Source organism: Heterobasidion irregulare (genome assembly GCF_000320585.1).
Source record: "Heterobasidion irregulare TC 32-1 unplaced genomic scaffold scaffold_10, whole genome shotgun sequence".
In the NCBI taxonomy this organism is placed as follows: domain Eukaryota; kingdom Fungi; phylum Basidiomycota; class Agaricomycetes; order Russulales; family Bondarzewiaceae; genus Heterobasidion; species Heterobasidion irregulare.
This window is the reverse complement of record NW_009258206.1, coordinates 1,547,492-1,561,257: the sequence shown is the minus strand read 5'-3', so window position 1 is coordinate 1,561,257 and position 13,766 is coordinate 1,547,492. Positions and strand designations below refer to the sequence as shown.

General features: G+C 52.8%; 3 protein-coding genes across 3 annotated transcripts; 2 read left to right on the top strand and 1 right to left on the bottom strand.

Moving 5' to 3' along the window:
* Positions 1 to 2,580: 2,580 nt before the first annotated feature.
* Positions 2,581 to 8,207, top strand: HETIRDRAFT_37102 (ABC transporter). Its single transcript, XM_009552168.1, has 20 exons — positions 2,581 to 2,861; positions 2,919 to 3,133; positions 3,184 to 3,613; positions 3,669 to 3,928; positions 3,988 to 4,306; positions 4,369 to 4,464; positions 4,522 to 4,743; positions 4,798 to 4,993; positions 5,050 to 5,265; positions 5,320 to 5,706; positions 5,769 to 5,872; positions 5,928 to 6,044; positions 6,101 to 6,215; positions 6,278 to 6,393; positions 6,452 to 6,616; positions 6,671 to 7,022; positions 7,074 to 7,438; positions 7,494 to 7,591; positions 7,644 to 7,900; positions 7,961 to 8,207. Exons 1-20 carry the CDS (start codon positions 2,710 to 2,712, stop codon positions 8,048 to 8,050), a joined length of 4,272 nt encoding a protein of 1,423 aa, XP_009550463.1. The 5' UTR covers positions 2,581 to 2,709; the 3' UTR covers positions 8,051 to 8,207.
* Positions 8,208 to 8,365: 158 nt separating this feature from the next.
* Positions 8,366 to 11,298, bottom strand: HETIRDRAFT_389115 (uncharacterized protein). The gene is made up of 10 exons (XM_009552724.1): positions 11,116 to 11,298; positions 10,971 to 11,057; positions 10,863 to 10,911; positions 10,769 to 10,810; positions 10,668 to 10,715; positions 10,555 to 10,617; positions 9,277 to 10,504; positions 8,908 to 9,215; positions 8,591 to 8,830; positions 8,366 to 8,538 (listed from the first exon to the last, which is right to left on the bottom strand). The coding sequence occupies exons 1-10, from the start codon at positions 11,192 to 11,194 to the stop codon at positions 8,442 to 8,444; spliced, it is 2,241 nt and encodes a 746-aa protein (XP_009551019.1). The 5' UTR covers positions 11,195 to 11,298; the 3' UTR covers positions 8,366 to 8,441.
* A 208-nt stretch (positions 11,299 to 11,506) lies between these two features.
* HETIRDRAFT_65363 (Metallo peptidase M48) lies at positions 11,507 to 13,529 on the top strand. The gene is made up of 7 exons (XM_009552218.1): positions 11,507 to 11,736; positions 11,791 to 12,034; positions 12,148 to 12,401; positions 12,477 to 12,684; positions 12,733 to 12,802; positions 12,854 to 13,041; positions 13,097 to 13,529. Exons 1-7 carry the CDS (start codon positions 11,606 to 11,608, stop codon positions 13,409 to 13,411), a joined length of 1,410 nt encoding a protein of 469 aa, XP_009550513.1. The 5' UTR covers positions 11,507 to 11,605; the 3' UTR covers positions 13,412 to 13,529.
* Positions 13,530 to 13,766: the final 237 nt, after the last annotated feature.

The following is a 13,766-nucleotide window of genomic DNA, read 5'->3' as shown; positions in this document are numbered from 1 at the left end:
GCGGATACGACCCTGTGGATCATGATGACCACCATGCTCACCACGATATGCGTAGACAAGGCAGTCGGACCAGACGGGAAAGAGAACTGAAAGAAATCACGCCGACGATTGCGTTCACTCCTGGCCTCACCAGGTACGCCTCCAAGACACGCATACATCTACCTGATATACACATCTTTGCTTTGGGGTGCAGCCATGCCAAGTCTTTCCCTGTGTGTTGCGTCCTCGCTCTCTTTATGCAGAGGAGCTTGTATTGAACGCGATTTGAATCTCCTGCGATAGCGAGAACTATCTAACGAGATGCACGGCTTGTTGAATGCCATTGGAGACAATTTTCCATATCGATATCCTATTGGTGAGCGGCAGTGAGCGGCCCAATGGTAAGCCGACCAACAGGATAGCAAATATGACGGGATCTTTCCCGCGGCGTGTGATATGCACCTCTGTAAATATAGATAGATGCTTAAAAGAAGTTCAAAAGACCACCGGGGAGGAGAAATGCGCAACGTTTGATCACTTGTCATCCAATCGGCCGCGAGTTGCCTGATCAACCATCAAGCTTAAAGCTTCAAGGCCTGCAGGGCACGCAAAGGAGTTGATCTGATTCGACAAGAAGGACGCATATCCGGGAACTACGTCGGAAGGTAAAAGAGAATCGCCGATGTTGCTGCCTTCGGAAGACTAAGGACATGGGACATCGATCAAGCCTTCGGAAGACTAAGGACATGGGACATCGATCAAGCCTGATTCCGCCATGACACCAGACTGCATGATGATGGAGCGTCATGTCTCAGTGCTGGCGAAGCAAAGGGCATGGCGGGTAGACATGTTCGTTGGGTCAGAAGCTATCGTCTGGATCTTGAAGTCTGGGGTTGGGAAGATCGGGTCAGTCGGGGTCATTGCACATAACTAGCCGCAATTTGAGACTTGTCAGGGGGGGTTCAAAGGGCATTAGCTGGCAGTTGGACTCCTAACCTGTCAGGAACTATATGTCGGATGAGTACCAATAAGCAAGAGTCTGGCAGCGCAGCGTTCATTGCTGACAGAAACATCCGCGACAGAAACATCCGCGCCCGTCGTCAGCACTGGTTTGAGATTGTGGTGAAACTCGCACTGCTTGGTAGGGGCTGGGCAGTTGTCAAGCTCGCATGTGTGGGAGTATGCGCGGTCGTCGACGATGTCAAAGGCTGGGACGATAGAGAGCATATGGAGAATCACGCGAAAGTGGACATCTTATTAGAGGCTCGTAGAAGCGGGCGAAGGACGTGGGAAAATGCGATAGGGACGACCTCGGCGGGAGTTGCTCCGCCAACCAGACAAAGGCGTAAGCAATGAGCGCTATGAGAAACAGCTGGGCAACCCGCCGGCGGGCTACCTTTCAGCCAGTCGAAGTCCTTTTCAGATCTGTTGTCAGATCTCAGAGATGCTCATTTGAAGGAGTTTTGAAGGTTACTCAGAGTCACTCTGCCATACTCTGCCTTGTCGTCCTCACAGATCGCTTGCATTCTTTGAAACTCGGAAGGTATATATACTGTGATGCATAATTATTCCAGCAGGAACGCTTTCGCGGCCGGTGGACACAGCTATATGCGACGGCGCGCATTCAGATATGGACCGAATCGGCGTACTTATTCATCAATGCAAGGATGTGCTTGCAGGGCAAAGATTGCGCCATGCTTATAATGGCTGATAAATTGATAAGGGCCCGCTGCGCCCTCAAAGCGGACACTGCTGCGCCGTCGTTGGCCGGGCGGAGGGCAAAAATGCTCGCTGTCAATAGTTTGACTCACGGCCGCCGGTGAACAAATGCACCGTGAAAAAGCGATGTTTGGGGCACCATGTTATCAGCGCAATGCGTGACTACGGCCCTCTGCGAAGATATCTGATGTCAACTGTGAGTAAAGCACGGAGGTCAAACTCCAAGGCGGCGTCGTCCGGTCGTCGTCGTCGAACAAGCGCATGATTGCATCCCCGTGACTCCAAGGCCCCGATCATTGTCCCGTCGTTCTCCTAAGGTTGGTCCAGATCGCCATCGGGCTTGTTCTCTTTGGATCCGCCTTGAGGGGCTCCACAGGAAGAGCCCAGGTGTGTTCACCGAGGATATTTTGCCGGTGGATGCACCAGGAAGCTTTTCTGTATTTTTCGAGGGGCGTCGAGGATGTCGATGAGTTGGGCGTGATGACGCGATGGCCGGGGGGAATGTGACCGAGACGAGGCCGAAAGAGCCATACTGGGGTGAGTGGAGGCCGCGGAGTTTATGATGGAGCTCAGACATTGAACGGGAGACCCGCCGCCTGAACGCGTACGGCGATCGCGCACAGTCATGGTTTTGACCAACCGCTCTTGGGAGCTCCTGGTCCTGTTTGATACTTAATCAGAAATAGCTAGGTAACCCCTCTCATCCCTCCCCCACCCCTCTTTCCTCCCTCCCTCATCCGCCGCTTGCCAAACAATCTATCCTATCGTCTATTACCTCCTAATTCCTGGATGACCGACACGTCTCATTTAGACCAGATCCAAGAGGACGAGCGGGACGCCCCTCAGCTCCCGTCTTCGCCAGTGGCAGAAGAGCATGCCCACCACAACTCTCCCCGCCCAAGTTCCCCGCCCGTCGCTCGCAGGCCGGCACGGCAGCGCGCTCATTCGAACGCCTCCCATGTCAGCATCGACTACTTCGACCCGCAGGGCGTCGACGAGTTGCGCCGCACAATGAGCCGCCTGTCGACAAACACCGCCCGCGACCGCGCCATCGCAGAGTCTGGCTCAGGCAAGCAACTATCTGATGCGAGCTCGGAGGTCACAATCGCCGTTGGCGATGGTCCTTTTGATTTTGAGAAGACGCTGAGAGCCGTGGTCAAGAAGTGAGAATTTTTTTTCTAACACTTTTGATGGTGTCTGATATTCGGTTTCCTGCGCAGGAAGGAGCAATCGAATATCCAATCACGCGAGCTGGGCGTGCTTTTCAAGGATCTTAGGGTCGTAGGTCTTGGGTCTGCGGCGAGTTTCCAACCGACGTTTGGCTCGACTTTCAATCCGAAGATCATGCTGGAGAGCTTGAATAATATTCGTAACCCTCCGCTGCGTGATATTCTCAGCGGGTTCGAAGGCGTCGTCCGTCCGGGGGAGATGTTGCGTACGTCTGTTCTTCAGCCCCTTTCACCTATATCTGACCTGTCACACCAGTCGTCCTTGGAAGCCCTGGCTCCGGATGCAGCACGCTGCTCAAGACACTCGCTAATCAGCGGCACGAGTATCATTCCGTTGAGGGCGATGTCCACTACGACTCGTTTACTTCGGAGGAGATTGCCGACCGCTACCGTGGCGATGTTATCTACTGCCCTGAGGACGACGTGCACTTCCCCATGATGACTGTCAACGACACGCTCCACTTTGCTGCGAAGACCCGCGCACCGCAGAATCGGCTCGATGGGAAGTCCCGTATCTCATACGTTGAGCAAATTACGGAGGTTATCCAGACCATCTTCGGTCTTCGGCATGTAAAGAAGACCCCTGTTGGCGACGCTTCTCTTCGTGGTGTTTCAGGAGGAGAGAAGAAGCGTGTGTCCATTGGTGAGGCGCTCGCTCTGCGCTCACTCATTGGCTCTTGGGACAAGTATGTGGCTTTGTTTTTTCCTCTGTATCTCGAATTCACCTCATCAACTCACCAGCTCCACCCGTGGTCTCGATGCCTCTACTGCTCTGGAGTTCGTGCGCGCTCTCCGGATTGCTACCGACGTTGCGCGTCTTTCCACGATAGTATCTATCTACCAGGCCGGCGAGTCGCTCTACGAGCACTTTGACAAGGTCTGTGTGATCTACCAGGGTAGGATGGCATACTTCGGCCGTGCCGACAAGGCGCGAGAGTACTTCATCGAACTCGGGTACGAGCCTGCCCACCGGCAGACTACGGCTGACTTCCTCGTCGCTGGTGAGGCCCTCCGTCATGTCTCTTCACTTGTGTTTGGCGCTGATGTTCGCACATACTAGTTACCGACCCGCTAGGTCGCACACCTCGCCCTGGGTTCGAAAGCCGCGTGCCACGCACGGCGGCCGAGTTTGCGCAGCGCTTCTTAGAGTCGCGTGCAGGTCAAGACAACCGCGATGATATGGACGCGTATCAAGCCGAGTTTGTCGGCAAGCCCGACCGTGCCATTGCGTACAAGCAGAGTGCCCGCGCGGAGCACGCGAAGACTCAGACTAAGAAGAGCCCGTACACGATCTCCATCTTCATGCAGGCCCGCGCGGTCATGCTCAGGCGGTTGCAGATCCTGCGGGGCAGCATGGCGAAAGAAGTCATTCAGATTGCGTATGTCTCTCCCTTGGTCTGTATACTATGCGCTGCTCACTCGCTCTTTGGCCGTCGTGTAGCACGTTCATCCTACAGGCAATCATCGTCGGAACCGTGTTCTACAATTCTCCTGAGTCAACCTCCGCTTATTTCTCTCGTGGAGGTGTTCTGTTCTTGTGCGTGCCCGCCTCATTCGCTTATCTACCGTTGGGTATTTGCTAACTACTTCACAGTGCGCTCTTGTTCGCTGCTCTCTCGTCAATGGCTGAGATCCCTGCTCTGTTCGCCCAACGTCCTATCGTGATCAAGCATTACAAGGCTGCGATGTACCACCCCTTCATCGAAGCCGCCGCCTTGACGCTTGTCGACATCCCTATCACATTCATATCACTCATCCTTTTCTGCGTCATTCTTTACTTCTTGGTTGGCCTTCAGCAATCGGCGGGACAATTCTTGTGAGTCTCCATCTTACGGTGCTATCAGCCAACTTTCTGACGTTTTACAACCAGCACTTTCTTCGTGTTTGTGTTCGCTATGGCTTTGACGATGAAGGCTTGGTTCCGTGCCGTAGCCGCTGCGTTCAGCTCGCCAGCACCCGCGCAGTCTGTCGCTGGTATTCTGCTTCTTGGTCTCGTCCTTTACACTGGCTATACCATCCCGAAACCGTCCATGATCGGTGCTCTCAGATGGATCACCTATATCAACGTGGGTTTTCTTATCATCTACCATTTTACAGAATGCTCATCAATACGTTTCCATAGCCGCTGCGATATGGTTTTGAAGGCATCATCACGAACGAGTTCCACACGTTGAACGGCACTTGCGCCTCGCTCGTGCCTAGTGGTCCTGGTTATGAAAATGTCCAAATTCAGAATCAGGTCTGCACAACTGTCAGCTCGATTGCTGGCCAAAGCACAGTCGATGGGAACGCTTTCGTCGCGGCGTCTTATGGCTACTCATTCAGCAACACATGGCGGGTAAGCCTCGCTCATTTATCTTGTACTCGATTGTGTCTCAACTTTCTTCATCAGAACTTCGGCATCGTCTGTGCGTTCGGTGTTTTCTTCACGGGTCTCCTGCTCTACTTCACCGAGCACAACACGAATATGTCGAGTGAATCCTCTGCCATGCTGTTCAAGCGCGGGACTAAGCCGGCCGTTGCGCAATCCAAATCTGGCTCTGATGAGGAGAAGGGTGGTGCCCCTGCCGCGATGCCTCCCAGTCAGTCCAGCGACTCAGCTATCGCTGAAAAGGCGCTGGAAGTTGCGCCAGCGATGAAGAATGTCTTTACGTGGCAGCATTTGGAATACAATGTTCCTGTCGGCGGTGGGCAGACGCGCAAGCTCTTGGACGATGTCTCCGGATTCGTTGCGCCTGGGAAGCTGACTGCATTGATGGGCGAGTCCGGCGCTGGAAAGGTCAGTCATCGCTCCTGCTAGCGCGCTGTAGAGTTTGCCCTGATTACCGATTCTATCTGCAGACCACCCTGTTGAACGTGCTTGCTGAGCGGGTGTCAATGGGCGTTGTCACCGGGGACAGACTTGTCAGTGGACATCCCCTTCCGGCCGATTTCCAAGCGCAGACGTGAGTAATTTTCAATCTGAGCTCGATATCCATCAATTGACTTGACACGCTGTAGTGGATACTGTCAACAAATGGACACTCACCTTCCGACCACTACGGTCCGTGAGGCACTGCTGTTCTCAGCTAAGTTGAGGCAACCCCCATCTGTGCCATTGGAGGAAAAAGAAGCATAGTAAGTTTCAGTGGCGTTTTGCCTTAGCGACAATCATGATCTCAATTTGCTTTCAGTGTCGAAACGGTTCTCAAAATGTGCGGTCTCGAAGAATTCGCTGACGCGGTCGTTGGATCGCTCGGCGTCGAGCACAAAAAGCGTACCACCATCGGCGTTGAGCTTGCCGCGAAGGTAAGCATTACTGATCATCACTTTCAATGTCACTTGATTGACTTTGCGGCCAACCAATTTAGCCTACTCTACTTCTGTTCTTGGATGAGCCTACTTCCGGTCTTGATTCACAGAGCGCTTGGGCCATCATCACTTTCTTGCGCAGCCTGGCTGATCACGGACAGGCTATTCTCTGCACGTAAGCACAATCGTTATCCTCACAGCATTTCTCATCTGACAGTGCGCCATGTCTCCAGTATTCATCAGCCCTCCGCGGAGCTCTTCCAGGTTTTCGATCGGCTGCTTTTGCTTCGTAAGGGCGGCCAGACTGTTTACTTCGGTGACATTGGTCCCAACTCGACCACCCTGTTGCGCTACTTCGAGGACAAAGGCGGCTACCACTGCTCTGACGATGCGAACCCGTAAGCTTTTTGACGTCATGGGTTGCATCATATATCCTGATCACCTTGGCGCAGTGCGGAGTACATTTTGGACGTCATCGGTGCTGGTGCGACCGCGAGCAGTACAATCGACTGGCACAGCGCATGGAAGAACTCGAACGAGGCGCGGGTAGTCCAAAGCGAAATCGACCAGATTCTCGCCGAGGGCCGTCAACGGCCGCCTGTTCAGACCACATTGCACTCCGAATTCTCTACGAGCTGGGGATATCAGATGGTCACCCTCTTGAAGCGTGATATGGAGCGGCATTGGCGCGACCCGACGTATCTCATGGCCAAGCTCATGTTGAACATCGTGGGAGGCTTGTTTATTGGGTTCACCTTCTACCAGGCAAAGGACTCAATTCAGGGCACTCAGAACAAGCTTTTCGTGAGTCCTTTCTCTCTTAACCTGCACTGAAGCTGATCGAAAGTCCTGCAGGCTATCTACATGAGTACCATTCTCAGTGCACCACTCGCCAACCAGATCATGGTTCCCTTCATTGACACCCGCACCGTGTACGAGAATCGTGAACGTCCAAGCCGCATGTACAGCTGGACCGCCCTCATCACCTCCCAAATATTGGGCGAACTTCCCTTGAACATCGTCGGTTCTTCGCTCTACTTTTTGGTTTGGTACTGGACAGTCGGCTTCCCCACCGACCGCGGAGGATACACCTATCTCATGCTCGGCATCGTCTTCCCCATGTACTACTCGACGATTTCACAAGCCGTCGCTGCGATGTCTCCCAGCTCCGAGATCGCGGCGCTGCTTTTCAGTTTCCTGTTCTCTTTCGTCATCACATTGTAGGCTTCTTTTTCCTTTTTGGATTGATCGTCAGACTAACATAGGCTGTTTTAGCAACGGTGTCCTTCAGCCTTTCAGACAGCTCGGATGGTGGCGGTGGATGTACCGTGTCTCTCCCTACTCTTATCTCATCGGAGGTCTTCTTGGCCAAGGTTCGTTCGACATCCTCGCTTCCATCGGGTTTTCGCTAACAATGTTGTGCAGCACTTGGTGGCCACGAGATTAATTGTGCTGATAAGGAATTCGTCCACATGCCTCCACCATCCGGCCAAACTTGCGGGCAATATTTGAACTCGTTCATCTCGACAGTGGGAGGGTACACCACCAACCCAGATGCGACGGACGTCTGCAATTACTGCTCTGCCCGCACGACCGACCAGTTCCTTGGCGGTAGCTTCAACATCTTCTACTCCGAGCGCTGGAGGAACTTCGGCCTGATGTGGGCGTACCTTGCGTTCAACGTGAGTTCTCATCGTTCCTTGTACTCGTGTGCAATGATTGATTGTTTCATCGCCCTCCAGGTTCTGGCGATCTACGGCTTGACATGGTTCTTCCGTATTCGCAGGGGCAGCCTGATTGGGCCCCTGAAGAGTCTCCTGTCTCGCAAGTAGAGAAGTGTACAATCACATCCGAAAAGTTGACGAACTATCAGATACGAAGGTGGACATTGGAATCATGATCTAGAGTAATTTAGTTTGTGCTTACTTATTTTACACGTCGCATACGTACCAAGTACATCAAAGTCAATAAGACACATTGTTTGCCATTTTGTTGCGTGGTCTCAATGAACTCTGAAAGCTAATAGGTGATGCCATGGTTATGCTCGAGAGCAGAACGAAGCTGAGGGTCGAATGAGTTCTGGTTTGCGAATGCTTGTCACCTCAGCCGGAATCTGACCAACCGTCCAGGTAACAGCAGAACAAGAAGAAAGCAAATAATGAAAGCTCGTTTTATTATGATCGACCCTTCGTCCAATACATGTACACTCTAGCCCAGATGTTTTCATGCAAACGCAGCCTCTGCAGCCTTCTCCGACTGTGAGAACCCGTAGTCCTCCCCCTTGACAAAGGAGCGTGTGCATTGCGCCATCGTGACGGACCTGTGGATACAATGAGCCACAATTGATGAGATCGAGAAGCACTGCCACTCACGCTCTCGAGATGGGATCTGTCTGGTAGAAGTTAGCGATGGGCTTCTGGAAAGGTTTCCCAGAAATCTTGGCCAGATCCGTACGTGCCGACAATGTCTTCAGGCCCGCAAGTGCGACATCGACAGAGGTGGGCTCGGTAGTATCGTAGCGTACGAGTGTTGGCGAAATCTCCCACATGCGGTCACGCAAGCTAAGGACGTCGTCGTACGGCAGAGGGTTATCGAGGACTTCGGAAAGAGCCCTAATCACGTAGGTATTAGTATTGTGTCCTCGTTTGTATCGCGAGAGGTGATGTAGATTAAGTCAACTAGTACATACCGAAGGATCTTCCAGTCTTCACGCGAGACACCAGGAGCGGGCACGGCAGCACGGCCGAGTTGAGCACGACCTTCTGTGTTGATCCAGGTCATGGATTTCTCGGTGTACGCGGCAGCAGGCAGGCAAACATCGGCAAGCTGAGCACCAAGGTCTCCATGGTGACCCTGATACACGACGAATGCGTCCTTCGGGATTGACTTAGGTTCAACCTCGTCGGCGTTCAGGAGGTAGACGAACTTGGGGGTAGTGATGGTAGCCTTCTTCGACGGGACGAAGCCGATATCATATGCTGCAGAGCGAGAAGCGACCTAGTGTCCCATTGGTTAAATCCAGTCGGCAGCAGAAAACACGACAGAAGACAAAGCTCACTCGTTGCAAGATCGAAAGACCATTCCACTCGGGAGTCAACAGAGTCGACTTGTTCTTCTCAACGTACTTGGCCAATCCATTGTACACTGCAGGACCGTCTGGGTGCTCGGAAATTGCACTGCCAACGATGATGAGAGGCTTCTTCGCTGTTTGGAATTTCTTCGCAAACTCTCCCTTGCCGGCAATGAAATCTGCGAGAGCTTTCACATCTGGTCCGAGGTAGTCGTATCCATAGGTCGTGTCCGCACGTTCACCGATAAAGCCAACCTCGAGACCAGTATGCAACCAGGACTTGCGTATGCGAGAATTGAGAACTGCCGCCTCGTGTCGAGGGTTCGTCCCAATGAGCAAGATGGCATCTGCCTCCTCTACACCCGGAATAGTCGTATTAAATAGGTAGTTGGATCGGACATCGACACCGGCGACAGGGGGTGCATATCCCCCAGCTTGGTCTAGAGCAGTATTGTCAGAACCAAGACGGTTGATGAGATCCTTCAGCGCTACGAGCGACTCCGTATCCGCCAGGTGACCAGCAACAGCCTGAATCTCATCGCCCTTCGCACCCGATTTCGCTAGTCCGTCACGAATGGCAGACAGCGCGTCTTCCCATGTTGCTGGAACGAATCGGTCACCCTCCTTGATAAGGGGTGTGGTTAACCGCTGGAACTTGAGGCCATCGTAGGCATAACGAGTCTTGTCACTGATCCACTCTTCGTTGACGTCGTCGTTTGTACGAGGCTGTATCCGCATGACCTGGACCCCACGAGAATCTACACGGATGTTAGAGCCAACAGCATCAAGAACGTCGATAGATTCAGTATTCTTGAGCTCCCATGGTCGTGCATGGAACGCGTATGGCTTGCTCGTCAAAGCACCAACAGGGCAGAGATCGACAATGTTCCCGGAAAGTTCCGAGTCCATGGTCTTCTCCACGTACATGCCAATCTGTAGGTCGTTTCCACGACCAGTCGTACCGAGCTCCTCGACGCCAGCAACCTCGTTCGCAAAACGAACACAGCGTGTGCACTGGATACACCTGTTCATTGAAGTTTTCACGAGAGGTCCCAAGTCCTTGTTCTCGACAGCGCGTTTACCGGTGATTTCGTGGAAGCGGGAACGATCTGAACCGTAGCGCATTGACTGATCTTGAAGATCACATTCACCACCCTGATCACAGATTGGGCAGTCTAAGGGGTGGTTGGACAAGAGAAATTCCATGACACCTTCGCTGGAGACAGGCTAAGTAGAGGCGACAGCGAAAGACTAAAGCAAACCTACCGAGCCTCATGAACGAGAGGAGTATTTGTAAAGACTTTAGATCCAGGCATAGCAGGCATCGCACTGGGCACAAGCTGAATATACCGTTCTAGAGACATTTAGTGCCGACTTACCATGACGCGACAGGTTTTGGTGATCGTTCAACCTCGACCAAGCACATACTGATCCACACACTTGAGACGCATCCCATCACCATTGGAGTACTATAACTTACCGACAATTGCCTGCGATAGCGAGCCTATCATGATAGCAAAACCTGATGGACGGTCAGCGTCTGCTCTTCTAACAGAGGCGGTGCACACACATACCGTGGTATTGTTGCACCAGCAGCCTCGCATGCCTGAATAAGCGCCGATCCTGGGAGCAGACACTCAGAGACAGCACGTTGAAGGCAGAGACACCTGCGTCATGCATACCCTGAGGAACGGTAACCTCTTTGCCATCAACGGTCAAAGTGATGTCTGCGGGACGCGCCGATGTGGACGCGAAAGTCCGTTGACCCCCTTCAATATTTCGGTATGAGAAAAAGTTTCAAATAATAGTGATGTCAAGGTTACACACCCTTACAACCTGAACATACAACTTGGACTAGGCGCCCCTTCGACGCAGGCCGTGAAGCTGACGCGACTAGCCTCAGCATCTCCTCGGTCCAGCAAGAAAGCGAGAGTACAGAATATGTGTAAGTTGCGGCTTTGAAATGAAAAGCCGTGCGACGTCAAGCGCAGAAATTCGGGTGCGTCGTCGACGTCGCTCACAGTGACGAAGGCGACCAACGATATCCTCCGTAATTTCCGTGCGTAATTTCAAGCGGAGATTCGGAGTCTTGCGGGCCAATCGTCGCTTTCCTCTTTGCCGCAGCGGAACGTGCCGGACAGTGCCACATCGTGGGAACGGTGTCAGCTCACAGCAGCCACGTGATGCGGACACGTCGTCCGTGGCTAGCAGGCGCCTTCACGGTTTCTTGTCCCGCCTCCGTCGTCCTCGTCTCTCTGACATATCGAGCACTCATAGACATCAAAACCTAACGATTTTGAGACTCTAGGGCACAGGAATGGAATTTCTTCACGCGCAGCTTGCGACGCTGCAGCGTCATTTGGCATTTGTAGCAGTTGATCCTATCGACTGGAAGTTCTATGTACAATTATCGAGTTGGGGCATTTGTCTGTTCGAATCATACCTTCTGTGCGCCATCTTATCTGTCTTCCCGCAACTGTACAACCTGACCAAAAAATGAAGCTTGCGCCAATACCCTTTATATTCAAAGCTTTCGCCACCAGCACTCCTCGCTAATCATTTCAAGCCTGGGGTCTTCGAGAAATCTCAAGAATATGGAAAGGATAAAGCAAAGTTCTCTCTCATCGCTGGTCTGTATAGGCAAATACTGGATACTGTTCAGATCCAATCCGCGTTGTATTATCCCTGGGCGTGGAGTTTCGCTGGGCAGGCTATACAAAAGTTTGGATACGGGCCTGAATACCAGGTCAGTCATCTCTGTTCATGCGATCTTTCGGGTACAAGGGCGTACTCTGGCTTTGGGCGAATGGATCAACACTCCGGATTGGGTCGCTCATGAAAGCGTGGCGTTCAATATAGATTTCCCAATCCATCGTCTTCGTGGTTGTTTTGACCTTGACGTCGATGATTCCTACTCTGCCATTGGGGCTTTACCAAACGTTCGTCCTCGAAGAAAAACACGGCTTCAACAAGACCACTCCGGGTTTGTACGTCGCCGATATGCTCAAAGGTTGGGCAATCGGATTCGTCCTCGGTGCACCCTTGCTGGCCGCATTTCTATACGTCTTCGAGTGGGCTGGCGACCGATTCGTTCCTTGGCTCATGGCACTTCTGTACGTTTTTGCGATCGTCTTCGATTCACAAGGCCCTCAAACTCATATCCATGTTGACTCCCAACTTGTGTAAAGGCTCGGCTTCCAACTTCTCATGGTCATCATCTACCCGACTGTTATCCAGCCTCTCTTCAACAAGCTCTCTCCGCTTGCTGAAGGCGACCTCCGTAACCGCATTGAGGGCCTCGCGAGCAAGCTGAAGTTCCCTCTCAAGCACCTCTACGAAATCGACGGCTCGAAGCGTAGTTCGCATAGCAATGCATACTTTTTCGGTCTACCTTGGGTGCGCATTCTGATTAAGAAAGTATGACGTCTTCTGAAATCATTCTAGAGTAAGCACATCGTCATTTTCGACACCCTCATCAAACAGTCCAAGGCTGAGGAGGTAGAAGCTGTCCTCGGTTAGTTCATGCCACACCCCCCTGTGCTTATCGTCTGATTGGTCTTCGCAGCACATGAACTTGGCCATTGGTTCTACTATCACCCTACAAAGCTCCTCCTGATCTCTCAAATCCACATCTTCTCCATCCTCGCTCTATTCCCCGCCTTCCTCCATGCGCCACCTCTCCTCCGCTCGTTCGGTTTCCCAGCCGACGTTGCCGCCAACCCGCCCCCGATCATCGCCTTCCTCCTTTTCCAGGTGAGTATCCTTCCCTCTCCCTCTCTCCACCACGACTCACCTCATCCGCCCGCAGATGGTCCTCACCCCGCTCGAGGCGGTCGTCAGCATGGCTCTCAACGCCGTCTCCCGGCGGTTCGAATACCAGGCCGACCGCTTCGCATGCGAGCTCCGCACGCAGCTCAAATCAGACGACATGGCGGACATGGGCGCGCGCCTCGGCCGCGCGCTGATCGCGCTGCATGTGGAAAACCTATCGACTGTCTGGGTCGACTGGCTGTACTCGGCGTACCACCACTCGCATCCGACGCTGACAGAGCGCTTGAAGGCCCTGGAGGTGTTTGGAGGGGCGATCGTCAGCGATGAGGCCGAGAAGAAGCAGGAGCTGTGATTCGCTCACGGTGCCCTCGCAAGATGGAATGATGGAGGTGTGCGTAGTTGACAGCATTAAAGAGATATCTTGTATCGCAAGTGGGCCGCTATCGCATCAAAGCCGCATTTGGACGATCAATCGATGAACACACAAGGATTCATACCGGTGTACACCACGGTATCTACAGAACAACTTGAGAGGCGTGCCATATGCGGGGACAGGTACATATACTAGTACATCGAACATCTCCAAATAGCGCTCATGGATGAGCCATTCAACAAATCACCTTGGCATCTCAACACACCGTTCATAGAAGACAAGTACTGAGTGCGTGAGGTCATCCAGTACCGCCAGTAAGCAAGAAATCTATGTA